Raw genomic sequence first — 27,909 nt, forward strand, 5'->3', positions numbered from 1 at the left:
AGGTTGATTTATCCGTCCCCGGATTACATAGGCCGCGCCCGCCTTGGCGTTTGTTTCCGACGGCTTTGCTTGACCCGGTGTTCAAGGAGGAACTTGGTGCGGAGGTAGAGGCGTTCTTCCCTAGAAACAAGGGCTCTGTGGAGAGCATTGAGGTCATTTGGGAGGCATTCAAGGTTACGATCCGGGGTGTCACTATTTCTAAAAGTTGTGGAGTACTCCGTTTGATTGTTCGGACCATCGAGAGATTGGAGGCTGATTTGCGAGACTTGGAGCGCAGGATGCAGGTGAATTCGGACCCCGCTCTTTTGGCCCAGTTCCGCACTAAGCTCTCCGAGTACGAGGAGGAGGCTGCTCGAGAGGCTAAGCACAGGGGGAAATACTGGACGGCGAGGCGATATTGCGAGGGAGAGCGACCCGGTAAGGTCCTCGCTGCACTTACTAGACATCCTAGGCATGGGTCGGACGTGTTGGAATTGGTGTCTCCGGATGGCACTCGCTGTCGAGACACTTCGGAGATTCAGCGTACTTTTATTGCTCACTATGCACACCTTTACACGACACAGCAGACGGGTGAGACTCGATATGGTGGCTTCCTCGATGAGTTGGCGCTTTGTTGGCTATCGGATGGTCATCGGGAGTTCTTAGGCAGGCCCCTAGAGGTGGAGGAGGTCAGGAATGCCATCATGTCTCTTTCTAATGGGAAGGCCGCCGGTCTGGATGGCCTTCCTGCTGAATTTTATAAGTGTTATGTTGACATCATGGCCCCTGTGCTCCGTGAGGTGTTTGAGGAGTCTCTGGAGGAGGGACGCCTACCGGGCTCCATGCGGGAGGTCGCCATCACGTCGTTGCTCAAGCCGGGTAAGGATCCACTGGATGTGGGCTCCTACAGGCCCCTCTCATTGCTCAACTGCGATGTTAAGATTCTCGCGAAGGTCCTGGCGGTGAGATTAGCCGAACTCATGCCCGTTATCGTGTTGCCTGATCAGTCTGGATTTGTGCCCGGCCGCGCTACCTCTCACAATCTTCGCACTTTGTTTTCGCTTGTGTCGACCATTGATCCCACTGTTCCGGTTGCCGCTATCTTTCTTGATGCCACTAAGGCGTTTGACTCTGTAGAGTGGGGCTACCTTATTGATGTTCTTTGTCGGATGGGTTTCCCCAGGATTTTCATCTCTTGGGTTAAGCTTTTGTATACTGATCCGATGGCGAGGGTAGTAGTGAATGGGGTGCTGTCCCCCTCGTTCCCTCTCACGAGAGGGACCCGACAGGGATGCCCCCTCTCACCCCTCTTGTTTGCTATCGCCATTGAGCCGCTAGCCTGTAGGATTCGTCAGTTTCATCAGCAGAGTGCCTTTAATTGTCTTCAGCGGCAGGTCGGCATTTCTTTATACGCCGATGATGTCACACTCTATGTCAAGGACCCTGAGAACAACCTTAATTCGCTCCTGCGGGAGCTGGTCGCTTTTGGAGGTGTCTCCGGGGTTCATATCAACTGGCGGAAATCTCAATTTTTCCCCCTCACAGCTGCGGTGGCCAGGTTTCCCCTTGACTACCCTCTGGAATGGTGTGACTCGGAGTTGCGGTATCTCGGTATTGTTGTATCCTTGGACAGGGGAGACGCGGTTCGGCTCAACTATGGTGTGGCCATCACTAAACTGACGGATGATGTCACCAGGTGGATGTCTTTGCCTCTCTCCATGGCCGGCAGGGCGTCTCTTATCAAGATGGTAGTCCTGCCCCGCTTTCTTTATCTCTTTCAAAACCTCCCATATCATCCTGGTGCTTATTTCTTTCGCAGACTTCGTTCCGAGCTTCTGCGGTTGTTCTGGGGGGCAAGCAGCCACGGGTGGCCTGGGCTACCCTTACGTTGCCTTATGCTGATGGCGGCTTCGACGTCCCTGACTTTGAACTTTATTATCTCAGCGCTCAGGCGCATTATGCCTATCACTGGATGCGCCCCACGCCGTTCATGCCCCAGATTGCTGCTGAGCATTGGGTCGCCCACCCGCTCCCACTGGAGGGGATGGTTTTGGGAAAGGTGTCAGATGTGGAAACGCCTCGCACGACGGTGACGTGCACGGTGGATGCTTGGAAGCGGATGGCTCACTTGCTAGGCGTTTCCTTTCTTTACTCGCCGGCCTTGCCTCTGTCTTATCATCCGGATTTGTCGCTGTTGTTGGAGACGGGGTTTCAGCGAATGTGCAAGCGGCTGGGTATCCTTACGTGGGGCGACTTGTTTCATGAAGGTGCCTTTCGTACGCAGGCTCATTTCTTCGGTTCGGCTGCTTGCTCCCCTCTAGACCTGTTCTACTTTGTCCGCCTGCGGCAGGGCATGCGTGCTCTGCTACCGGACTACCCTTCGGAGCCTGGGGTTACCCTCCCCCTCCACGTGCTGCTGGTTTCAGATGGGCGACACCTGGTGTCGAAGTTATATGGGGCTATTCGCCGACAGCGATCGGTCCCGACCAATCGGGTGCGCGAGCAGTGGGTTGCCGAATTGGGTGCTCCTATTACAGACGAGCAGTGGAAATATTGTTGCGGGCTCACGGCCAATGTCTCTTCTAGTTGTCGCCTTAAAATTATCTATTACAAGTTTGTTCAGAGGTACTACTATACCCCGGCGAGGAAACTACGGTTTCATTTGGCGGAGGATGACAGGTGTGTTAGGTGTCGGGCGGAAGGCGCTGACTTTTTGCATTTGGCTTGGAGCTGTGCGGGGGTTTTGGAATATTGGACTCAGGTTCATGAAGCCCTGCAGATTATGGCGGAGGACGGGGTGGTGTTTGACCCCTTAGTGATGTTGCTTGGCTTCTCTAAGGACGTACCTGCCTCTCACCGAAGATTTGTTGACGTAGCCCTGTTGCTGGCTAAGCGTAGGGTTGCATGTTGCTGGGGTCGTGGTGGGGTGCCGCGCTTTCAAGACTGGGTGACTGACCTCATTTACTGTCAGGATCAGTACAATATTTATTCTGACTTGATGCCTGTTCGATGCAGACCAAAGGATTTTTGGAGTCCGCTCCAGGTGTACCTCCTGACCAGGGCTGAGCGGGACTCTGATTCTGAACCTGAGGACCGCGAGGGGATAGGTTGATGGCAACGTGATGGGCTGGGTTTTACATAACACCTGCTGTTCTTCCGATATCGAGGGGGGGGCTGACTGTCTCCTTTTCCTGCGATCTATTGGGGGGTGGGAGTCTCCCTTCGGACTGATATTTTATCGGGAGTTCAGATTGTATCCCTGTGCGGCACCTTAGTTTCCTATGTTCCTCATATTTGTGTCCCCTCTGGCTCACGTGCTCTCCGCTACTGTACTGTATTCATCTTGCATTGTCTTATTGGCTCGCCTGCCCATGCTGGATCGTTGTATTCTAACCTCTACTGCACATTTCGTTATTGCTCCTTGTGTTGACTGATGTCCTGCCCCGTACTTCCTTGTTTCTCTTTGTTTATTTTTGTATGCTCTCTAGGCACTGACGTACCACTGTAATGGCCGAATGTAACTGTATGTTTTGAATGTACACTTCCCTTGTACCTGTTTGTCTCCAAATAAAGGTTTAAAAAAAAAAGAATCCCTCACTAGGAGGCAAAGATTGAATCTGTCAGGGCGGAGTATGGTGGAACAAGACCCGGAGTGGTGTATCCCACCAAGCTTGCCTGATACGTGCGATCTGCCAGACAACTGCAATAGGGGCTGAGGGCCCTACAGAAGCCCGGGTACGGGGGCACTGGCAGCAGTGGCAGAAACCCCTGTAGGGGTTTTTGACTGGGAGATGGGTCCCTGCTCACCAAGAAGGAATCTAATAAGAAGAGATACCATAGGAGGTACGAATAGGAGTTCCAGCGGGCTTTGGCACTTCGAGTGAGGCCAAACGGAAGGAGGGGTTGCCTGCTCCCTGGCCAAGTAGGAGTAAAATGGGGCAGCCAAAAAATAAAACAGGCAACTCCCCGCCCAACACCCGGGAATCATCCCCCCCAGCATAGTGAGCAAGACACTGGGGACACAACTAACAAAGATCACTCATCGCACCTCCACCTGGACCAGATCCTGGAGGTTGTCTCCGATACCAAAACAACATTACAGCAGGATGTAGGGGTGGTGTCGGTGGGCCTAGGGCTGCTGCAGTTGGAACATATTAAACTGGCAGATAGGGTAACAGAGGTAGAAAACTCTCTCACAGAGCTAGTGCCGGGGCAGAAACAAGGATCAGCGAGGCTAGATGATCTTACGGAAAAAGTGATGGAGCTTGAACGGAGGGCAGAAGATGCTGAAGGGAGAAATCGGTGCAAAAATGTCCGAGTGGTGGGGATCCCAGAGACCGTGGAAGGGTCGGACATGCTGACATTCCTGGAAACATGGTTCAATGAGGTGTTGTTGTTGGCACACTATCTCAATTCTATGCCCTGGAGAGTGATCACAGAGTCCCGGGTCATCCCCTGGCCCCGGGGAGGCCCACATGCCCCGTGGTAGCCAAGCTTTTGTATTATAGAGACAGGGATACCATACTGCAGCACTCCAGATCACCCGGCCCCTACACAATAGGCAACAGTAAAGTGTCAATGTACCCGGACTTTACCACCAAAGTGCAGGCGCAGAGAGCCTCCTTCATAGCGGCTAAAAAAGCTCTTTGAGAGGCGGGGCAACAGTATTCATTTCTGTTTCCAGCCAAGTTCCGGATCGTGCTAGATGGCGCGCCATTGCCCAGATCACAGTCAGGCTTGAAGGGAGAGAAACGAGGCGCTAGGATTCGACAATGCTGCTCAAAAAAATCGAGAGTGTTGCAGAGGCCCACTGTTTCCCAAACACAGCAAGATCGAGAAGCTGCACTAGAGGCAGTGGCACGACTAATGTCGCCCATAGGCCAAGACCAAAATAAAGACACGTCTTCAGATCAAGGGATCAGTCCGTCTAACTCAGAGGACAATTCGGAGAATTAAATGGAGCTGTCGAAACTGACCCCACGCACGGCTGATGATATTGTCTAAGGATGGGGTATCGCAGTTGGATGTATGACGTAACAACGCATACTTTTTCAACGCACACCATTACAACGCAATTTTTACAACGCAGGATCCTTTACAACGAAAGCCTTTACAACGCATGACATTACATAGCAGATGCTATTACAACGCATGCCATTACAACGTAAGTCTAGGTAAGTATATTATTTTTTTAACAAATGTAATTAATAAATATTTACTTAATTTTATTTATTAAATTAATCTTTTATTAATATATTTGTAAATATATTTATATATTTTTTTTAAATAGTGTAGGTGTTTAAAAATAATATACAAAATCCAGTTAGTGTAAAACCCAAACCCAGCCCTGAACCCTAAAAATACCCCTGTACCTCATAACCCAAACCTAGCCCTGAACCCTAAAAATACCCCTGTACCCCATAAACCAAACCTAGCCCTGAACCCTAAAAATACCCCTGTACCCCATAACCCAAACCCAGCCCTGAAGCCTAAAAATACCCCTGTACCCCATAACCCAAACCTAGCCCTGAACCCTAAAAATACCCCTGTACCCCATAGCCCAAACCTAGCCCTGAACCGTAAAAATACCCCTGTACCCCATAACCTAAACCTAGCCCTGAACCCTAAAAATACCCCTGTACCACATAACCCAAACCCAGCCCTGAAGCCTAAAAATACCCCTGTACCCCATAACCCAAACCTAGCCCTGAACCCTAGAAATACCCCTGTACCCCATAACCCAAACCTAGCCCTGAACCCTAAAAATACCCCTGTACCCCATAACCCAAACCCAGCCCTAAACCCTAAAAATACCCCTGTACCCCATAACCTAAACCCAAAATACCCCTGTACCCCATAACCCAAACCCAGCCCTGAACCCTAAAAATACCCCTGTACCCCATAACCCAAACCCAGCCCTGAACCCTAAAAATACCCCTGTACCCCCTAACCCAAACCCAGCCCTGACCCTAATAATACCCCTGTACCCCATAACCCAGCCCTGAACCCTAAAAATACCCCTGTACCCCATAACCCAAACCCAGCCCTGAACCCTAAAAATACCCCTGTACCCCTGTACCCCATAACCCAAACCTAGCCCTAAACCCAAATAATACCCCTGTACCCCATAACCCAAAACTATATATATAAAATTACTTAAATTAATTAATTTAATTTATTTTAATATTAAATGTTTAAATAAAATGATATACTTACCTATACTTACGTTGTAATGTCATGCGTTGTAATAGCATCTGCTATGTAATGCCATGCGTTGTAAAGGCATTCGTTGTAAAGGATCCTGCGTTGTAATGGTGTGCGTTGAAAAAGTATGCGTTGTAAAAGTTGCGTTGAAACGGTTGTATACCATCGCAGTTGATCGTCGACCATTGACTGAGAGCGCCTTGTTTATATGGATGTTGCCGATACTTGGGGGAGGGGGGCTAAGGGGAGGATACCCTTCAGCACTACAAATGGGACCAGACAACAGCTTTGCCATAACTAATGTTAACTGACCTTTCCTTCCACCCCCACCAGAGAATATCGCCCTGGAGTTGGAGGCGAGGTTCTGACTAACAAGATGTTAGTTTTCAGGTTTGGGCAGCTGACCATTGTCAGGCCGCTCACAGGATGGGGAGTTTATAGTTGGGTTTGTTGTGCTGAATGGTGGGGTCCACTGCTGATGTTGATGTGGGGGCGCTGAGGGGGGATTGGGCGGTGGGAATGGCAGAACTAGGAGCTGGCCAACAACTGTCACCAAGCTGAGGAGTTTAAGCTCCTGACCAGGAATATCCGGTTTATGGGTACTCCTTCTAAGCTTTATACTATCCTTAATTACATAAAACGTAGAGGTGCTCATGTGGTGTTGCTGCAGGAGACCCACCTCACAGATAGGAAGGTTGGCCAACTCAAGCGCAGGAGGCAGGGGCAATTGTTCGCTACCGCGCACTGAACTTATGCAAGAGGGGCCCTTGTGTGGGTTAGACCTGGAGTTCCCGTCCAAGCTTTCCAGACAATAATTGACCAGGAGGGGAGGTTTGTGGTAGTGAAGGGCAGATTGAAGGGCAAAGAATGATGCTAGGGAGTGTGTATGGGCCGAATCACAACCAAGTCCCTTTCCTTGAGCAGTTGTCCAAACCTCTGTCGTGAGTGGCACCAGGTGACTTGATTTTAGGGGGTGATTTTGTTTTTTCAAAACAGATGTTATTCATCAAATGACACACATAAAACAGGGCTCTGTAACCCAGAGACATCTGCACAATAAGTATAAAGCTTCACAACTTTGACTTTTCAATAATAAAATCAAGGAAAAATAGAAAGCAATACAGATGAAATAAACCATATGTAAACCCCCTCCCAACAACTCCCCTCCCCCCGTTCACACTAACGGCCACCCAGTTACAGCCCAGCTATGCATTTGGCACCACAACCGCTCACTACAATAAACATAAGTGCAAGAAACTACTGCTTGCACCAGCAGGGTAATATTACACTGGGTGAAGGGGCCCTACGGCATCAACGGCTTAAAAGCAAGCCCCGATAGTCTGCCCACCGCTTCCAAACCTTACAATGTTTCTGCAGGCACCCTCTTGCAGTGAAAATAGGAAGTAGCAAGCCCATACAGAAGTCCAGACCTTTCTTCCAGGCCGACACTGAGGGTGGCGCCGGTGCCTTCCACACTCTAGCAATGTCCCTCTACGCCAGAGTAAACCCTAGCAACATAAGATGGCATTTATAAATGTTACCCCCATTCCCATCCATGACATGCAAATGCACCAATTTCGGTGAAAGAGGCAAGTCACAACCCCTCTTCAGAATCGTGAAAAGGAAAGACAGTGCCATATCGTGTGCATCAAGGTCCCCTCCTCCTGCTCGCATTTAAGACATACACGGGAGGCTACCAGTCCTGCCCTCCATAACCGGAACCACGTGAAGTAGACCCAATGAAGGTATTTAAACTGGGCAAGGTGCAGACGTGTTGCTATGGCTGCCCCCCGCAGGGAGGCCAAGGCCTCCGTCCAGGTCTCCTCATCGAGTGGGCCAACACCACCCTCCCAAGCCCCTCTAAGCTTCAGCAGCGTGGGGGAGCTGTGAGTCACCAGTGACTGGTAGAGCTTAGATATTTTATGATCCTGAAGGTCCCCCATAAATACCTTCGCTTCTATCGGGCTGAAATCCTCCAGGGACTCCAAGCCCTTCAGACTAGGGGAGAGGGCGTGTTGGAACCGAAGGTATTTGTAAAATTGGGTTTTCGGCATTTGAAAAACTTTATGTAGTTCTTGAAAGGACTTCAGAATCAGCCCCTGCCATAAGTACCCCAGGGTAGAGATACTAATGTTGTCCCACCCACAAAACCCTGACAGAGTAGCCAGTTGTGGCAGGCAGCTATTATGCCACAATGGGGTCTCCCGTGTCAGCGTGTTCCACCACCCTATCCTCCGCAAGGCCTGTCCCCAAATTTGGGAAACTACCTGGGTCGCTGATGGCAGTGATCTATATACCGATGCTGAGTATAGAATCGTGTGTAAGGAGAGATCCCCCATAAGACGCCGCTCTACAGCATAGGCAGAGTCGTCTCTATCCCCATACCACCACTCATTTAAAACCAATAGATGTGAGGTCATGTAATATGAGAGTATATCAGAGGTCGCCAGCCCTCCACAGTATGTGGAGAGGAAGCATGTCCGCAGGGTGATTCTTACTGCTCCCCCAGCACATAGAATTTGACCCAATGCTGCATTGACCTGCCTGAACCATCTAGGGGGAATCGAGTAGTGGTAATTCTGCAATTGGTACATTAGGGGGCAATTTTAATTGTGCATGTGATCCGGCATGGGACAGGTCTACTCCTCCGCTGAGGGGTACTACAGTGGCCGCAACGCCTAAGGGCTTGCGGGAGTGGATAAAGAGGTGGGAATTACTGGACACTTGGTGACTACACAACACTCACCTGAAAGAATACTCCTACTACTCATCTCTGTATGACCTGCACACAGGGTTGGGCATGTTCCTTAGTTCTGACAAATTAGCCCCGATGCTAACGCAGGCAGAATATTTAGGGAGATCTATATCGGACCATAGCCCTCTCCTATTACGATTCACATCTACCCCGAACAAGGCCCCCATTCCAATGTGGCGTTTGAATCCCAATTTACTAGAGGATGACTGTTTTAGGTGGCAGTTTGCTGAGGCAATCACAACTTACTTTGAGATGAACCTGGGGACGTCTAGCTCTAATTTGACAGAGTGGGACGCCTTTAATGTCATAATCAGAGGGAGGTGCATGGAACAGATTGAAGGAGCTAGGAGGGAGATCACCCGGGAGCTAGAGTCTTTGGAGACCCGGATGCGGTTGTTGGATGGGGAAGTGGATGGTGAAACGGACGCGCAAGAACGCTTGGCGGAGATGAAGATTATTTATAGTGCAGCGTGGGAGAGATTAAGGATGTTAGATTATAGATCATATCAGGAACGGCAGCATGTAGAAGGTGGTAGGGCAGGGACGTTATTGGCGTGGCTGATTAAGCCAGAAGGTAGTGGAGTGCTAATTGCTAGTATTCGGGATCCTACTGGTCAGGTGATATACTCTCCACTGGGCATAAAGGACACATTCAGGCAACACTATGAGTGATTATATGGGAAGCCAGTGGACATACAGAGCAACAGGATAGTGACATACCTTGAACGGTTGGGGCAAAGACAATTAGATCAGACCGCATGGGAGACATTGGCACAGCAGGTTAAGCTACAGGAAATCAGAGGAGCCATTAGAGGTGGCACAGGGAAAGACTCCAGGACCGGGCGGCCTTCCGGCTGAATTTTACTCCACTTTTATAGATTTGTTGGCACCAAAATGGATCAGATGTCTGCTACAGCATGGGACGAGGAACATCTTCCAGTATCAGCCACGGAGGCGTTGGAGATCCCCTTGCCTAAAACTAAGAAGGAGGTGGGTGATATAACAGAATTCAGGCTGGTGTCAACTTTAAAATACTCAGTAAGGTGCTAGCAGCCAGACTCCTACTCCAGATTCAGGGATTGGTTCATGTGGACCAAAATGGGTTTATCCCATTACGTTCAACATCCATAAATCTGAGGAGACTGTATCATGTGTTGTTCCACTGTGACTTGGGGGAATATCCCAATACAGTGGTAGTAGCTGTGGACCTGGAAAAGGCTTTTGATTCTTTGATATGGGACTTTCTGCAAGCGACAATGGGGAAGATGGGATTGGGGGATGAGTGGTTTAAGTGGGTCCATCGATTATACGCGAGTCCCAGAGCTAGAGTCCGCACGGGCAGCACAGTATCGTCCCAATATCCCATATATAGAGGAACCCAGCAAGGGTGTCCTCTATCACCTCTGCTCTTTGCCCTGGCCATTGAGCCATTGGCGGAATGATTTAGGCTAGAGGGTAGGGATCTGGGAATGATGCTCGAGGGGACGGAGCACATAGTCTCGCTCTACATGGATGATATCTTGCTTTATCTCCAGGATGGATCCCGAGCGGTCCAGGAAGTAATGCGCATATTGGAAGAGTTCGCTGAGCTGTCGGGATTGTGCATTAATAAGAAAAAAACATGTATATTCCCCTTTAGACCTGAGCTTGCCAGGCCACTGGAATTCTCAATGGGCCTGGAATGGGCCCGAGCACTTTCAGGTACCTGGGTATCCAAGTGTACCATAGACAGAGAGACCTATTGGAGGGGGACCTGGGCGGGGGCCGTGAGGGCCTTGAGGGTGAATGCGTCTTTTGGGCGTTCACTTAAGTTGCCAGTTATGGCTAGAGTAGCATTGACAAAGATGGTAGTGCTGCAGAGAATGTTGTATTTCTTTGTTAATTTGCCGGTAGTGATTCCGAGGTGATGGTTTGGGGCCCTGGATGTTCTGTTGAAAGAGTTGGTGAGGGATGGTGGACAGAATTTAGTCTCCCTACAGACTTTAAGAATGCCCTGGACGGAGGGTGGGGCTGAGCGCTCCAGACCTACAAGCATATTATCTGGCAGCACAGCTTCAATGGCTAGCCAGATGGCTTGATGGAAGAGGGTTAGAGACACTAGCACTACCGGCTCATTCTGCCAGAGGAACACTGCTAGCCAGAATGCGCAACCCCGCCTGAAGATTAAAAACACGAGTGTCTTACTCGCTGTGGCCATGGCATGTTGGGATAGATGTAGGAACAGGGCACCAGATGTGCGGCTTTATGCACCAGACTTACCCTTACCACTAACAGGAATACCCTAGATGGGATTTGGCCATCCCCTTACACAGGGGCAATTGCAGGGCTAGGAGGAGGCAGGTATTCGGACCGTTGGAGATTATTACCAAGATGGGACAATGCTCCCTTTGGAGGATTTTTTTTAATATTATGATCTGCCACCATGGCAGTTCTTGAACTATCATAAGATAAGGGGAGCGTTAGTAACCTTATAGGGGATTGATACGGCCAAACCGCCACACACACAACTCTCCAAGCAATAGTGACACTGGGAGCCACCGGACATCTGGTGAAGTGGCTCTATCTGGCAATAACAGAAATTTCTCAGCGATCTCTGCCCCGAATTCGGGAGCGGTGGGAGGGTACCCTAGACAGGCACCTGACTGAGAAGGAATGGCAGAGGGTCCTGGGCAGCCACAGGAAAGTTTCAAGGAACGCGGCCTTCAAACTAATACAGTTTAATATACTACATAGAACGTATCTTACACCCACCAATTGAATATAGTATACAGGAGAAACGATCAGTCATGAGCTAGATGTACCAGGATAGACGCAGACTTTGATCATATGCTGTGGTTTTGTCCAAAACTCCAACAGTACTGGGCCACAGTAGCAGAAACCCTTAATAAGGTCTTGGACCGGGAGATGGAATGTTCTCCCGAGGTATGCCTACTAGGACTGTTCCCGAGGCCTAAATCCAAATGCGTGGGGCACAGGTTTGTGGATTTGGCCTTGCTCCTGGCCAAATGGAGATTAGCTCTCAGATGGAGGGCATCAAGGAGTCCGCTTGTAGCTGACTAGGAAAGTGATGTTTCCTGCTAAGCCAGGGCTGAGGAAAAGGCCTTGTTACAAGAAGATAGGATCACAAAGAGGCAGAAACTGCTAGCTGAACCATGGACAGAAATATTAAGTGCATGGGATACACATAAACTGATGGACGTGGAATCACAGACAGACGCCTCAGGTCCGAAATAAGGGACGGAGTCACATATGGATCCAAAACAGGAATGCCTGTTGCCAGGCCAAGACAGACTGAGGGGACAATGGTATAAGTCAAGGGAGGACACGACACATAAAGATGTTGGGAGACAGTGGAGGATCTCTTATGACTTTCTCCTCACTGGACACACTAGGGGTCTGGGCATCCTCACCTGCACCCGCGTCTTCACCATTTCCCCTCCCTTACCCGGAGCCCCCCAACGAGACAAGACACATCATAAGTGATATGAATCGCTATTAAAGTGGTACATCAGGCAGAAGAAGGACCCCCGGCAACTGCAGTAGGTTTATTTGCTTTAGTTTGGTATTTGATGTCACACAGTTACCAAAGTAAATCCTATTAGCTATATACAGGGCTCGAGTCGGGGTTCCACGCGGGTGGCGGCGTCCCCCACTTATTTTACCGGGTGGACGCCGTCCCACCTGCCAAACAGCTAGACTTCACTCTTTGGCCTCTCTGGGACGAGGAGTTCAGAGCTCACAGCACACTGCTCATGCGCTGACTCCTCAGATGCATCACATCTAATGGGTGAGTTGGGGAGGAAATAAGCCCGATGGTGCAAGCCACCTTTCGTGACATCACTTCACGTTGTGACGTCACGTCCGGTGACAGCGTCCCCCCACTTCTTTTTTTAGGACTTGTGCCCTGGCTATATTTCAATCTTGTCACTGAAATCCCAGCCACATTTGATTTCCTTGCCATTTTTCTTTGGAAAAAAAGTGTTTTTACCTTGTAGATACTCTAAATGTTACTTTTTTGGTGTTAATATCCATGTAGTGTGTGTTTTTTATTTCGTTTTGGGTCTATTGATTTGTTATGATTAGTCCTATTGTGTGTATGATTTTTTGTAATGTTCTTCACTTTTTTATGTATATTTATGTATATATATGTTATGATTTTTGCAACCCTGATGAAGTTCCCATGTCACTTGGGGAAAGAAACGCGTTGGCTGTGCCTTTGCTTAAAGAAAATTAAAGATTTGAATAAAGAAGAGACAATTTCAAAATATTCTTTCGTGTAATCGACTTTATTGGAGTGCACCTTCCATTTGTTTTTGTACAGCGAAAGTCGACCCTGCGAGCTGGGGGACTAGCATGTGTCTGCGGATTACTGGCATTCTAGCAGTAATCGGTCGCTATTGGCTAGATTCCACATTGACGCCAGAGCAGTTATAGTACTAGTGTACACAATTGGGAAAACAGATGGTGGACTCTGTGTGACAGAGTGTTTGCTGTGGAGATTCCCCTGAAGAAGGGTTGTTTTGATACCTGAAATGCATTGGGATTTGTGTTACCCACGCTTGACATTTATGACTGACATTTAAAAGATGATGAACTTTTTTTGAAATTTCTACGTTTGAATAAACAAAAACGACTGAAGCAACAGAGTGACAATGTCAAGGACATTCATTGGGATACTGTGACTAACTTATGTGTTGCTTGTGATTTTGTTAAAGTTTCGTTGATGGACATGAACTAGTCGAGTTGGAGCATATTATGTGTGAGACACTCTTAGAGTGTATGAAGTAGTGCACTTTCTGTCTAAGACTTTCGTCCAAGTTTTCCCTTTCAATTTTGAATCAGGTGGTTTGGTAGAACCGTCTCAAGGGTGCATTCTGTAAATAGTATTGTTTGTTTCTGCTGAATACAGAGTTTATGTTTGTGTAATTAAGTGCAACACATCTGTTTTTCTGTTTCTTTAAACATGCAATGTAAAGCATTTTACTTTTTATTGTGATGACTGACAGCCTAAACCACACAAGCATTCCCAGCCAGGATTAATATTAGAGATTTAGGGCGCCACTCTGTCTTGACGAATGCCCTAGACCAGTTATGACTCACAGAGACTTTAATTTTAGGATGGCATAAGTCTTCATTCCTTTACAAACAGCTACCTCAGAAGCCCACTGTGTGTAGTTTAATGTATTATTGTCCCTTCAGTGAGAAGGGGCCTGACGATGAAGCATGTCTCCTCAGTGAGTGAGAGCCTCTGTCCTTTTTAGGGAAGAACCCAAGAGGTAGTGTCTGTTCTCCGTAGGGTGTCAGTCCTCTGGAGAGGGGTCTCCGTGTTCTTTCCTGATACTGTGTTGTTACATATGATTGTGAGAGTGTGCCTTGACACAGTGTAGCCAATATTTCCTCCACCTCACATTCTGTTATAGTCAGTACTGTCAGAGAAGCTGCAATATCAAGAGCCCCCCCCAAAAAGGCAGAGTGATCCCTGCCTGCCAAGCGGGGATCTCTGGATTTGGTGGGCGGCTCTCAATAGCACCTGCATGGCCTTCGCAGACTTCACAGTGTAGCGCCCCACTAGCTGGGTCAAATCAAATCAAATCAAAAGACTTTATTCGGTTATATTTCATAAATAACCATAAAAGTACATCAAATCACATAAAAAGAAAAACTATACATCATCATAACCAATATTTTTAAAAATAGTATGCACAGTATCAACATAGGCCAGGAGTTTAGAATAGCGAAAATTCATATGATCATTTTCTTATGTAGATGAAAAGTACTTTTTAGAAATGCCGCAACAGAGGCCACTGAAAAGATATCCTCCAAAAGTTGTATGGCAAGGAATGCAGCGTGCTCGCGCAGCGGGCACGCCGATTGTGCGCCGAAGGCGCGCCAAAGGTAAGCCCGTCTGCGCCCGTCCGCGCCTGGACCGCGCCCAGCGCCAGACCCCCTGGCCCCCGCAGCCGCCAGCCCACCCGCCGGACCTACGACTCCACCGAAATCAACGCACTCAACGCCGGCCAATTCCCGGGCTGCTACCGAGCCACCCCGAGACACACCCACGAACCCTTCTGCTGCAACTCCTGCAAGTTCACCTGCATCCGATCCTGCGCCCCTCCAGCAGGGCCCAAAACCTCGACGAGCAACAGCAGCAGCTACCTGAAGTGCATCCTGCTCAACACCCACTCCATCCACAGACACGCCGTCGAGCTCTGGAACCTGCTCGACAACACAGCCCCAGACGTCTCCTTCATCATGGAAACCTGGATGAAAGCCTCCTCAGCGCCCAACATCGCCATCGCCATCCCGGACGGCTACAAGATCATCCGAAGGGACCGTGTCAACCAGACAGGGGGAGGCATCGCCATCATCCACAGGAACTCCATCCGCATCACGACCAACACCGACGACACCCTCGCACCCGCCGAGCACCTGCACTTCCAGATCCACATCAACCCCAAGACCGCCCTCAGAGGCACCCTCATCTACAGAACCCCGGGACCACGCACACAATTCAGCGAGGACATCGACGACTTTGTCAGCCCGCACGCCCTCCCCTCCGCTGACTACATCCTCCTCGGCAACCTCAACTTCCACCTGGAAAACAACAACGACCGCAACACACCACCCTGCTGGACAACCTCGCTAACCTCGGACTCAAGCAACTGTTGACCACCCCCACAGACTACGCCAGACACACACTTGACCCCGTCTTCTCATCCAGCAAGGACATCGCCTTCAGCCACGCCACCGGACTCCACTGGACGGACCACAGCTGCGTCCACTTCAGCTTCAGAAGGACCACGATCCAACACCATCAGCAACAGGTCCCACGCAGAAGCTGGAACAAGATCTCAGCCGACCAGCTCATGTCTTCCCTGAGCAAGAACCCACCCACCAGCGCAACGAACCCCAGCCAAGCGGCCACCAACCTCACCAAGTGGATTAGCAACTGCGCAGACGACCTCGCCCCTCTGAGGACCCCGCCTAGCAGATCCGGCAGCAAGAAAGCCCCATGGTTCACCGACGAACTCAAGAGATCCAAGAAGGACTGCTGAGCCCTGGAGAATGCCTGGCGCAGAGACCCAACACCGGACAACATGACTGCCCTCAAGATCGCCACCCGAAAACACCACCAACGGATCCGCACCACCAAGAAAACTGCATTCAAGGAACGACTGGACAACAACGCACACAACAGCAAGGAACTCTTCAACATCGTTAAAGAGCTCTCCAACCCCAACGCCGGAAACAACGACATCACCCCTTTGGAAGACCTCTGCAACTCCCTCGCCTCCTACTTCCACAACAAGATCGCGGACATACACAACGGCTTCAGCACTCAACCGACGCATGCCACGATGGAACCACCGCCCCCCACCACCACCCTCTGCGCCTGAACCCCGATCAGCACCGAAGACACCATCCAGACGATGAACTCCATCCACTCTGGATCTCGGACCGACCCTTGCCCTCACCACGTCTTCAACAAGGCCGACGCTGCCATCGCACCCCACCTGCGGGACATCATCAACACCTCCTTCAACACCGCTACCTTCCCGGAGAGCTGTAAGCACGCCGAACTCAGCGCCCTTCTAAAGAAGCCTTCAGCCGACCCCACCGACCTCAAGAACTACCGACCCATCTCACTGCTCCCGTTCCCCGCAAAAGTCATCGAGAAGACCGTCAACAAGCAGCTGGCCGCCTTCCTCGAGACGAACGGATCCCTCGACCCCTCGCAATCTGGCTTCCGGGCCAACCATAGCACCGAGACCGCCCTGATCGCAGCAACCGATGACATCCGGGCCCTGCGACAACGGAGAAACAGCGGCCCTCATCCTCCTAGACCTCTCCGCGGCCTTCGACACTGTCTGCCACCGTACCCTAGCACAGCGCCTCAGCAACGTCGGAATCCAGGAGAAGGCACTGGAGTGGATCACCTTCTTCCTCGCCGGAAGGACACAGAGAGTCCGCCTTCCCCCGTTCAGATCAGAAGCCACCGAAGTCATCTGCGGCGTTCCTCAAGGCTCCTCGCTCAGCCCAACCCTCTTCAACGTCTACATGAGTCCCCTTGCAGCCATCGCACGCCAGCACAACCTCAACATCATCTCCTACGCTGACGACACCCAGCTGATCCTCTCCCTCACCAACGACCCCACCACCGCCAGAGCCAACCTACACGAAGGGATGAAAGAGGTAGCCAAATGGATGAAGAACAGCCGCCTGAAACTGAACTCGGACAAGACAGAAGTCCTCATCCTGGGATCTTCACCCTCCGCCTGGGACGGCTCCTGGTGGCCCCCCGCCCTAGGCAGCGCACCCAAACCAACAGACCACGCACGCAACCTGGGTTTCATCCTGGACTCCTCCCTCTCCATGACCAGACAAGTCAATGCCGTCTCCTCGTCGTGCTTCAACATCCTATGCATGCTACGCAAGATCTTCCGGTGGATCCCCACCGAGACCAGGAAGACGGTCACCCAGGCCCTCGTCACCAGCCGACTGGACTACGGCAACTCCCTCTACGCCGGAACCACCGCCAAACTCCAGAAGAGACTCCAGCGGATCCAGAACGCCTCAGCACGACTCATCCTGGACATCCCCCGTCGCAACCACATCTCCGGACACCTGAGAGACCTGCACTGGCTCCCGGTCAACAAGAGAATCACCTTCCGTCTCCTCACCCACGCACACAAAGCCCTGCACAACCAAGGCCCAGGATACCTCAACAGCCGCCTCAACTTCTACGCTCCCAAACGCCAGCTTTGATCGACCGGCCACGCCCTCCCCGCCGTCCCCCGCATCCGAAGAGCCACCACAGGGGAAAGGTCCTTCTCCTACCTCGCCGCCAAGACTTGGAACTCTCTCCCGACCCACCTCCGCCTGACCCAGGACCACCTCGCCTTCAGGAAGCAGCTCAAGACCTGGCTGTTCGAGCAGTAGCGGACCCCCCCCCCTAAGCGCCTTGAGACCCTCCGGGTGAGTAGTGCGCTATACAAATGCTTTGATTGATTGATTGATTGACCTTTCTTGTTCTTTCATTCGAAGGTTTAAGTAAGCTTGGATAATCCTTGGTTTAACTATCAATTGGTGGGCAATTACAGTCTTTTTTAACAATTCAATTCGTTCTCTTTGGTTCTCAAGGAAATTTAGGCTTAGATGTTTCAATACTTTCCTGGGGATATCTGACATAGATGAAGGGTCAGTAAAAAATTCTGGGTGCTTGATGTTATCACAAAATGCTTTTATGCACAACCATTTTATCCTTTTTCCCCATCTAGTTTCAGTGCATCCCCCAAGATAAGACGATTTAGATGGCATTTCTCATTGGTCCATACACGATGCCATAGAAGAATCGGTTGTAACTTAATTAAATCTTCCAAATAGGGAATGCCCAATTCTAGGTGGCAGTTGTAGCTGGACGTACTCTTTGGAAGAGCTAAGAGGTATCTCAGAAAAACATTTTCGGTGACTTGAAGGGTACTAACATTTGAATCGCCCCATATTCCAGCCCCATATAATGCCACGAGACACAACTAGCTCTGTATATGTATAAAAGCTCTTTAACTGGCTTTTTGCCCATCTTCTTGCTAAAAGACCTGAGGGCCATTATAGATTTGGAGAATAATAGATTCCTGGCTTGGATCGCACAACTCCATTTACCAGTTCGATCGAACAAGATCCCCAGGTAAGCGAAGGTTGGTGTATGTTGTAAAGGGGTTGATCCTATGAACATGGTTTTTTTCTTATGGTTCTTGTTACCACCACAATTCATAGCAAAGGTCTTAGTGCAGTTTATTTGTAAATCAAGTTTAGCCATGAAGGAACTGAAAGAAGAAATCATAGTCTGCATGGCAATGGGGGTTCTTGCCATAAGAACGGCATCATCCTCATAAATGAGAGCAGGTATACGACGAGCTGAGGCGGTAGGCATATCGTTCAGTCCCGTAATAATGTGGCCTCCAAGTTGTTTATATAAATAGAAAATAAAAATGGGGCAAGGACGCACCCTTGCCTCACGCCCCTCGCAACACTGAACTCTCTTGTACACTCCCCGTTTTTACCATATCTGACCATTGCGCTGGCCCCATTATACAACTCCCTCAGAAATTTAATAATATTCACATCCACTCTTGAGGGGTCATTAGGATGGAGGATTTTCCGCATCCTCCGGGCCGGCGGAAGCCACCGCCGGCCCGGAGGATGCGGAAAATCCTCTGCGGACCCACCAGGACCCACCGCCACATTAGGATGGCTGGTGGGTCATGGTTTAGGTCCGCAGCTTTTCCGCCGCGGCTGGCTTACAACCGCGGCGTAAAAGCACTAAAATGGTGAAGGTGTCTCTTAGACACCTTCAGCCAGATTAGGATGTGCATGGAAACATGCTTTTCCGCGGCGGCTTTTCCGCCGTGGAAAAGCATGTGTAACTGCACTGCAGGGGCCCATTGCGGGCCCCCTAGGTGTAGTGGGGGGTGGGGGGTGCACATGGGGGGTACCTATGGTACCCCCCTGCATTTGCGTGCACAATGCAGCAGGCACCGCGCGGTGCCTGCCGCTTTGTGCACGCAAATGCTGTTCATGCATTTTTAACATTGCTGCGGGTGCAGCTTGAAGCTCCACCCGCAGCAATGTTAAAAATAGAGGATGTGACCGCCACCCTGGCGGTCACATCCTAATCTGCACAGAGGGAACGCCGCAGCCCATGCGGACGTTCCCTCATGCTCTGGGACTTGAGTCCGTCCGCGATCCTAATGACCCCCTTAGTTTGGTTAAAATAGTCCATAATTTCCAATGATTTACAAAATCAAAAGCAGATGTCAAATGTTAAAAAGTTAAGAAAAGTCTTCCTCCCTTGGCAGTGGTATACTTCTCAGTCAATATTAATAAATTAAGAGCCTGCTCGATGGTACCGACTCCTTCGCGAAAACCATATTGGAGGTCACTGATAATATGGTGTTCCTCTGCCCATAAGTGTAGTCTATCTAAAATGACTCTGCCAATTATTTTTATGGTGAAGCCGAGCAAGGATATGGGCCGATAGCAAGCGCAGTTTGCTCTGTCTCCCTTTTTAAAAATCGGGACAGTAATCGATTTGTACCAAGTGCCAAGCAAACCTATTGAACATGCGGCGTTAAAAGTTCTAGTGAGCAGAGGTGCCCAGAGCAATATATTTAAAAAAAAAAAAAAAAAAAACACAGGGACACCATCAGGGCCTGGTGCCTTACCCCCTAGACTAGTGTTGATACCCCTGATTACTTCCTCCAGTAAAAAGTTAAGATGCAGCCCTTTAGTACCCTTCCCCTTACACGTGGGTTCACTCGCTGTGTCATTGGTAGTTGCAGCTGGGTGATAAAGTGCTTCAAAGTGCTTGACCCATTCATCCTCAGTGGCAGCTATCTCCATACGGGCCTTAGTATTGTCCTTGAAAAATGGAGCATTCACTGCCCTCCAAAAGGCCGTCATGTCCTTGGATTCTGAGGCTTCCATAATGGCTGTCCAAGCTTCCTTTTTCATCAACTGTTTTTGATCTTTTAGTGCAGTTTTATACTCCTTAACTAAAGACCTTATCAGGGATTGATTTCTGTTTTGCTTATGTAAGGCAAATTTTAATTGTTTATGAGCTTTACTGCAAGCTGATGTGAACCTGCCTCTAGTTTTCCTTTGGGACTTCTTTTCCTTAACGTTTACCCAGAGACCTCGTTTTATACAGGAAGTGATTTCACTGAAATTACTTATGATATCAGCATCATCAGATGCCAGGTCCAAGCAAACAGAAAAAATAGTACTGCATGTATTGATTAAATTACTAAGGAACTCCTCTGGGACCACCATACTCCATCTTAAAGCATATCCATTTTGCCTGATGATTTTCAAATTTTCAGAGGAAACCTCAGCTCTTTTATGCACTGTTGAATGTAAGTCCAATAACTCAATCCTAATAGGAAAATGATCACTTAACGGAGAGTTAGCTGTGTCTTAATAACACTATTAGCAGTTTCATAAATTCTTTGTCCATGTTTGCTACCTTTTTCTACAGACTGTTGAGCTCACAAGTTTGTTCCCTTCATTTTACTTTCAGACTTTCAAAAGTGTATGAAGAAATCTTCTGCAACATGCTAACGCTGTTTCAATCAAAAATATGTTTTTTAATACAATGTTTGTTTAAGTAATTATTGAAACAATGGTGAAACAAGTATTTATACAAAATCCCGGCATGCCATGTGATTTGGGAGTGGTATAAGGCGATCTTGTGCTAATTTGGAGGAATTGTCATCATATGTTATGTACATGTGATCATTGAGAAATAAGTAAGCCACACATCTGTCCCTTTTTTCTAGGGAAAGCATTTCACATCATTCTTCAACAAGATGATGTCACCACAAGTAGAAGGTGAGAAAGTGCTCATGTTTCATTAAAGTATGTTTCTGTTTGTCAGCTTCTTGCATCACGATTCAAGTTCTTGTATGCATAGGGTATTTCATTAGTGCAAAACTGGTCAAATGGCAGCAAAGACAAGCAAAAAATCATCGAGTGATAAGGCTAACCTTTTAGTAAAGAAACAAAATTTTGATGTGATATTCTTTTTGTACAACATATATATATATATATATACGTTTGCTTTTTTGTTTATTTCAGTCATTTATATTGTTGCCAAATACATAAAGCAGTGGAAAAGGATTAATAATTGCATTTTATCATAAAGGGATACGAGTACAATTGAGCATAAATGTCCATATTCCTCAAGTGGACCCCAGTTGTTCTCAAAATGGCTCATCAATGTTTAAGTCTTGTAAATATTTCTTGTTTTTAAATGTCCATAAAACGTCCCTCTAGCAGCTTTCAACGTTAGGGTTATCCCCATATCTCCAGGGATAACGAATCAAAGTAGAGATCAAAATTAATGGAACGTTCTAATCGAAATCATCTGGAATGCATGCCAAAGAAAACCTCACCCTAACGGGGCAATATCCACCTAAAGAATGTCAGACATCTGGGAGACCACCCACGTCTAGAGGATTCAATCTCTGGTGCAGTCCAATTATTTATGTGAGAGAAAGATCCGATTGACATATAATAAAAGCAAATGGGAGATCGTTTGTATATCACAAAACGCAGGTTAAAGACTGAACTTATAAATGTGTGAACGTACCTTATCAATGTACTCCAAAAGAATGTATCAGTATCAATACATAACACAGTAACGTTGGAGAAATCTGTTTGGAAAATAGATCATATCTGTGATCTTCATCGTATTTCATAGCATCCATATTCAAAATTGGTTTCCTAAGCTCCTTAAATGCGTCACAATCGGATATTAGTTAATGTTTAAGGGATGTCAAGTCCAATCCATTCTCCTCTCCCCGAATGGTTTGTTCAACACCTGTAAATATATCAAGGTCTGTGAAGAGAACCCAAACGTAAGGGAAAGTAGGGGGTAACGAGAGGTAGAGAGAGGGGGAGAGAGAGATAGAGAGAGAAAAAGAGAGAGAGAGAGAGAGAGATCTTTGTGACAGAAAAGTCCTCTGCATGGCTGAAGACTTGTACCCCTGCCTTGTGTGCCCAACTGTATTATTGTCTGGATCCTAAATGCTGATTCTTTGTCATGGGTAAATACAGATTGCACATGTGCACAATGACATAGGCCTGTCTCATGGATTGTATTCTAGTTGGACTACGATTGGTGCCCAAAGTGCTACCCTTGTATAGTGGAAGGCTACCGACTTCACCAGAAGTACAGCAGGACGAGCACAGTGGTGACAGTATACTGTGTAGTGATCAGTAGTAGAGAACAGGAGCTTTTTACCCTGTGTTACTGGAGTGAGACTACAGACTCACTCACCTTAACTCACCCTTGGCCTACATCTGGTAGACGTTGAGAGTTGCATAGTGCAGGATGAGTGTGTGCTTGAGAAGGGTACAGTACTGTGTAGTACATGTGGGATTAGTGCATGTGCTGAGTGTGTGTATGCCTGCCAGGAATACATGACATGAAAGATGGAGTGCTGTGCAGTGCGTGTGCAGTGAAAGCATGTGCTGGGTGTGTGCTTGCATGAAATACAATAAATGAAGGGTGAAGAGTTAAGCAGAGTGCACATGGGGAGTGCTGGCAGAATGTGTGTTTTTAAATAGTGCACCCTGGAACAGTATAGAAAAGCTTCAATGCAGAACAGTGCACACAGACTAAATGCGTGTGCTAAATGCACGTGTGCTTGTAATGGTACAATAGTAACAGTGCTGGACAGTAAGTGTGCCATGAATGTACACTGAGACAGTATGCCTTCAATGGTAAATTACGTGGAGGACCCTGGGTTCCATTTTGAGAAGCTCAGGCCTGCCTGGTGAATATAACGAGGAGAGGAATCCGCCAGAGAGATTTGTGTATTACTGCATTTCTGTGAGCTGGATGGCTGACACTGCAGAGAAGGAGAAAGAGACTCCCTTTACACCTCGAAAAGCTGCTCTTTGATACACTGATAAATGCATGTAAGGGGCCTGGACACATCTCAGGAAAGGAGATAGGGCTGATAAGAGAACCCTAAAGAGTAGATCTAGGAGCCTTGGAATAACCTTTAGATGCACATATCACTGTGGCTGAAATCCAAGTGTGAACTCTGGTCACTCCCATGAATTCTGATATGGGTAAATCAGCTTTGGAGTCATGGCTTCTGTGACTGATGTCTTTTCAGGAGGAAAGAAGAAAAAGACAAATGTACACTTCAAAAGAAGCAGAACCCCAACATAAAACACAATAGTCTCAGGATCTAAATCACATTTGATATGTGGAAAAGGACCATAAGAAGAGGAAGATTAGAAATCAAAACATTTCACCTGCCAAGCAGCCAAACAGGCTGTGTGAGAAGGTAAAGCTTTTCAAGACTTCTGCCTGTGTCCAGGACTGGGGGCAAAGGCCTGCTAGTCTCCCTGCTGGGGAAAGGGCCATCCCCCAGGAAAAATAAGATTACCTGCACTGAAGCATGGAGCACCAGTGCCTGCCTGCTTGCTAAAACCAGTTTGCATTGTGAGGAAGAGAAGGAGGGAGTGAGGTCCAGTTGGGACCCCTACTGTGAGGACTTTCGGTTCGAGGATTCAACTGGGCATTGGTTGGGTCATTGCCTGTGTGCAGTGTCGACTTGGTGACCCCCATATGCCAGGAAGGGGCTGCCATGGACTGAGGTAAGAGTTAAGAACCTTGTGGGACTATATGGGCCCGTACCGCTGCGCTGTAGTGACCCTGTGTGCCAGTGGAGGTCACCAGCTAAGTTGATACTGTGAGAGGCACTGGGGCTCATAAACATCTTAGCGGGGGTGCTTGTACAAGAGGAACCTGCACCCGTACTATCTAGTACAGCAGCAACCCCGTATGCCAGGAGGGGGTGGCTGCCGATGACAATCTTTCTGAAGAATTCAGTCCGAAGGAGAGGCTGAGTCTAGGTTTAGCGGACAGGACCCACACTGCAAGGGATTCCCTCCCCCAGAGCTAAGTAAACAAATTCACCACTGAGAGAACTCCAGCAGTGCCACTCAGGAGAGATAGCCTGCTCCGCCGGGTGCTGCAGCGTAGGCCACAGATAGCCCAAATACTTTGAATAGAGCAAGATTTGTGGGTGCTCATGCAGAGAGCACCCACTGCACTGCTGAACTATTCCATGCTGCGAGAGCAGGTAAGATGTGGTGGATTAGCTGCTAATGATGCTACTGCACCATAGACTCTAATAGTGAACAGTCCCTAGATGCAGCCACAACTGAATGGGGAATAACCACAAGCAAATTACATGAAGGAGGATGGGACGGGGATTTGCCTGACAACTACTAGAGAGCCGACCTCAAGGCAATTGTGGTGTTGCTTCTGAATGTCCTATTCCTTTGCATGTGTAGAGTTAGAAATAAAATATGTATTTTTCTTATGAAAACAAGTATTTGACTGGACATTGATTTATTGTCTGTACTGTTTGCATTCTGAGTTATGAGTCGTGATCACTGACCTGTATCTGCACTTCCCCCTGAGGGAGTGCAGAAGGGGTATTTGTCCAGTTGAATGGGATCCATAGTATGTCGGGCCCGGGACATCAGGAGTAAAATGCCTCAACACCACAGTTAGGCCCATTAGCCCCCACATGTCCCATGGCCTTCTGAAAGGGGCTCTGCCACACAGGCTCCTGCAGGTTGGTTAATGAAAAACCTGAACTGAATGGTGTTATAATGCAGCAATAACTAGAACAGTAAGAGTATTACATAATTGTATTCACAGGAAAAACATGAAACATACTACACTCTGTGAGAGCAGCATCCAACTAAAAGTCTTAATGGGTTTCACAGGAATGTTTCCACCTGAATGTTCTAAAGTGGAAGTCCCAACAGAGGGGAAATGAGGGGTAAAAAAAGGGAATAAAGAATATAACAGAAGGTTATGGCTGAGAGTCGTGGATAAATGGTCAAAGGGATCGACAAATTCACCACCTTAAGAGAGAGATCCCAGTCAGTGGAGGTAAGTCCACCAAAAATACACAATTATAGATATCACAGAACAAGATGTTGACTTACATGGTGCAGAGTGCATGCTGGATAAAACTAGCCTCAAAGCATATCTGGAGTCATGCTCATGAGCTGAAATACTAGTTAATGACATTGCAGCATCAGTAAGAAGGAAGCCTGGGAGTAGCAAAGCAAAACACTGGATACAAGCAGAAATAAGACATACAAAAGTTTGGACTACAATATTGAAAATTCACAAGTCCCTTTTCCAATTGTGTTGGAGTCCATTTAGCCATGTATTACTCTTCAAGGTATAAAAACTGGAGTATAGGCAACGTAGTGATGTATAAGGTAAATAGGTGACTAGCTAACACATGTTTCATTCACATCAGATTTTATCAAGGCTGGCAAGCTTGTGTCTGTTCTACACTATACCGAATGCTCCAACCATTCTTATACCTTGTATTGCTGTGAGACCTACATTTCTTGGGTCCCAAACACAATAACTGGGTGTTCCTTTTGGTTGTTTAAGCAGCAAGCTATCAGCTTTTATTGATTAGCTTTCGGACTACTTCTTGTCTCTCAAATAATTACGCTCTATATGTAGGCTGTACAACTGTTCTATGCACTGCAACCATTGTAACAGTAACAAGCAAAAATAAGGACTGAGAACCAAGAGGGGAAAACAAATGTGAGGTTACAAGTAGCCCCAGTACAGAAAAAAAGCATAATCAATCTCCTGGGATCAAAAAAAAGCTTTGCTTCTGTTTTTTTCTGATTTACCCATAGTGTACATTTATGTGGTACTTCCTCTTGTGGATTCAGGGACTATGCAAGAGTGAAACACTGGTCTCATGCTACCTTCAGAAAATAAACACCAAGTGCCTATGTTCAGCAGCGTTCCTAGGCTTAATAATTAGATTGAATTTATCATAGCTCTCAATTGTTTTTTTTATGTCCCAGTATATAATGAGATAAGTTGTTTCATGAATTCCTTTGTTTGCAACTGCGCATATGAGTCACTCATCTTTATTTTGGTTAACCTTTATTATTGATACCAGGGGTCTAGTAGATCCAAAAGTCAGGCATGCCAATGCACCACCTCAAGATCTATATGTGCCAGGGCCCTCGTGTATCAATCTCCAGTCGTGCACTTATAATAAGCCTCATGAGAAGCATATCACCACACGCAGCCAGAGCACCCTGAAAGTCAGCCAGACACTACTTCAGCAAAACAAAGCAAGTTGTATCATGCACGCATCAGAGGTCAAGCCAATGGCCTTCATCTAGTCTATACAGTTCCTTTCTCGGGCAGTCCATCTTCATGTTATATGGGCCAGACGGCCACAAAGTGCCGTTCTCTGTTGATGCACAGATCTGAATATTTCATCCTCCCTCAAACCGGTATGCTTGAAATGGCATCCCTCCTTGGCGGTAACACAGCCTATAACAAAGAAATTGGCCTCTGCAATTCTTCACTCTCATCAGTGCACTTCTCACATTTTCCTAGCCTGCAGCCCCAATGCAAGGTAAGATGCGAGTGCTTTCATAGCTTTCAAGTACTTCCCCCTAGCAGCAACCACACTGCCATCTGGACACCTTGGTTGTACAGCGAATTGTCATTTCCCACATGTGCCAGCAGGTCATTCAGGAACTGTTGCGAGGGAATGACCTGCAAGATAATCCTCACGGTTGTTTGCACTTGCCTTTTCTCTTTATGCTGGCCATAGATCATGAAGACATCCACAAAATGAGAAGAAGTATGAAGCAGTGGACACTTTGGACGCATATCGATGACCTGGACTTTGCAGATGACCTGACCATACTCTCCCATACCTATAAGCAGATGCAAAAGAAGACTGGCAATGTGGTAGCCACATCAGCACTACTTGGCCTCAACATCCCCAGAGGAAAAACCAAGATCCTGAAGGCCAAAATGGCCAGCACAGCTACAGCCACTCTTAAGTAGGCCTCCATGTGAGGAGCTTTGCGCTCCTCACATGGAGGCCTACTTAAGGTTCCTAGGGTTAAAAGGGCCCGCATGCCTCTTTATCTCCGCCTAGACCCATCTGAAACCAGCTTCTGGAAGAACTTAAAAACATACTTGTTTTCCAGATAATTGGGCTCACTCCTTAACACTGTCCAGAGTTCTTCAGTTGTAGCGCGGGGACACGCTTCTGCGTAACCAAGCGCTTTATAAGCTCCCCTTAATAATAATAATTGCATGCTTTGCACTGGAAGAGGTTGAGGCCTTCACTTACCTGAGCAGTGTCATAGACAAGCAAGACAGCACAAACGCTGACAAGGCAAGAATCAACAAACATCTGGAGCTCCAAGGACCTAAAGTTGCAAACCAAGAGCAGGCTTTTTAACACCATTGTAAAATAGGTCCTTCTTTATGGAGCTGAAGCTTGGAGGACTACAGTACCCACCACCAACAAAGTCCAAACCTTCATTGACACCTGTTTGAAGAAAATCCTCCACATTCTCTGGCCAAACAC

At 48.0% G+C, this 27,909-nt stretch overlaps 1 protein-coding gene across 3 annotated transcripts in view; it reads left to right on the forward strand.

Moving 5' to 3' along the window:
* Nucleotides 1-27,909, forward strand: part of LOC147726770 (baculoviral IAP repeat-containing protein 1-like) — a 929,669-nt gene that overhangs the window by 443,233 nt on the left and 458,527 nt on the right. For all 3 annotated transcript variants that reach the window (XR_015309289.1, XM_086960817.1, XM_086960818.1), the window contains exon 5: nucleotides 21,274-21,325. Coding sequence is in view for 2 of the 3 variants with exons in the window: in XM_086960817.1 (XP_086816943.1) it covers nucleotides 21,274-21,325 (52 nt within the window). In the remaining variant the exon portion in view is untranslated. The remainder of the gene's footprint in view (nucleotides 1-21,273; nucleotides 21,326-27,909) is intronic.

The sequence above is a fragment of the Lissotriton vulgaris genome, chromosome 3_1 (genome assembly GCF_964263255.1).
Source record: "Lissotriton vulgaris chromosome 3_1, aLisVul1.2, whole genome shotgun sequence".
NCBI classification, from domain to species: domain Eukaryota; kingdom Metazoa; phylum Chordata; class Amphibia; order Caudata; family Salamandridae; genus Lissotriton; species Lissotriton vulgaris.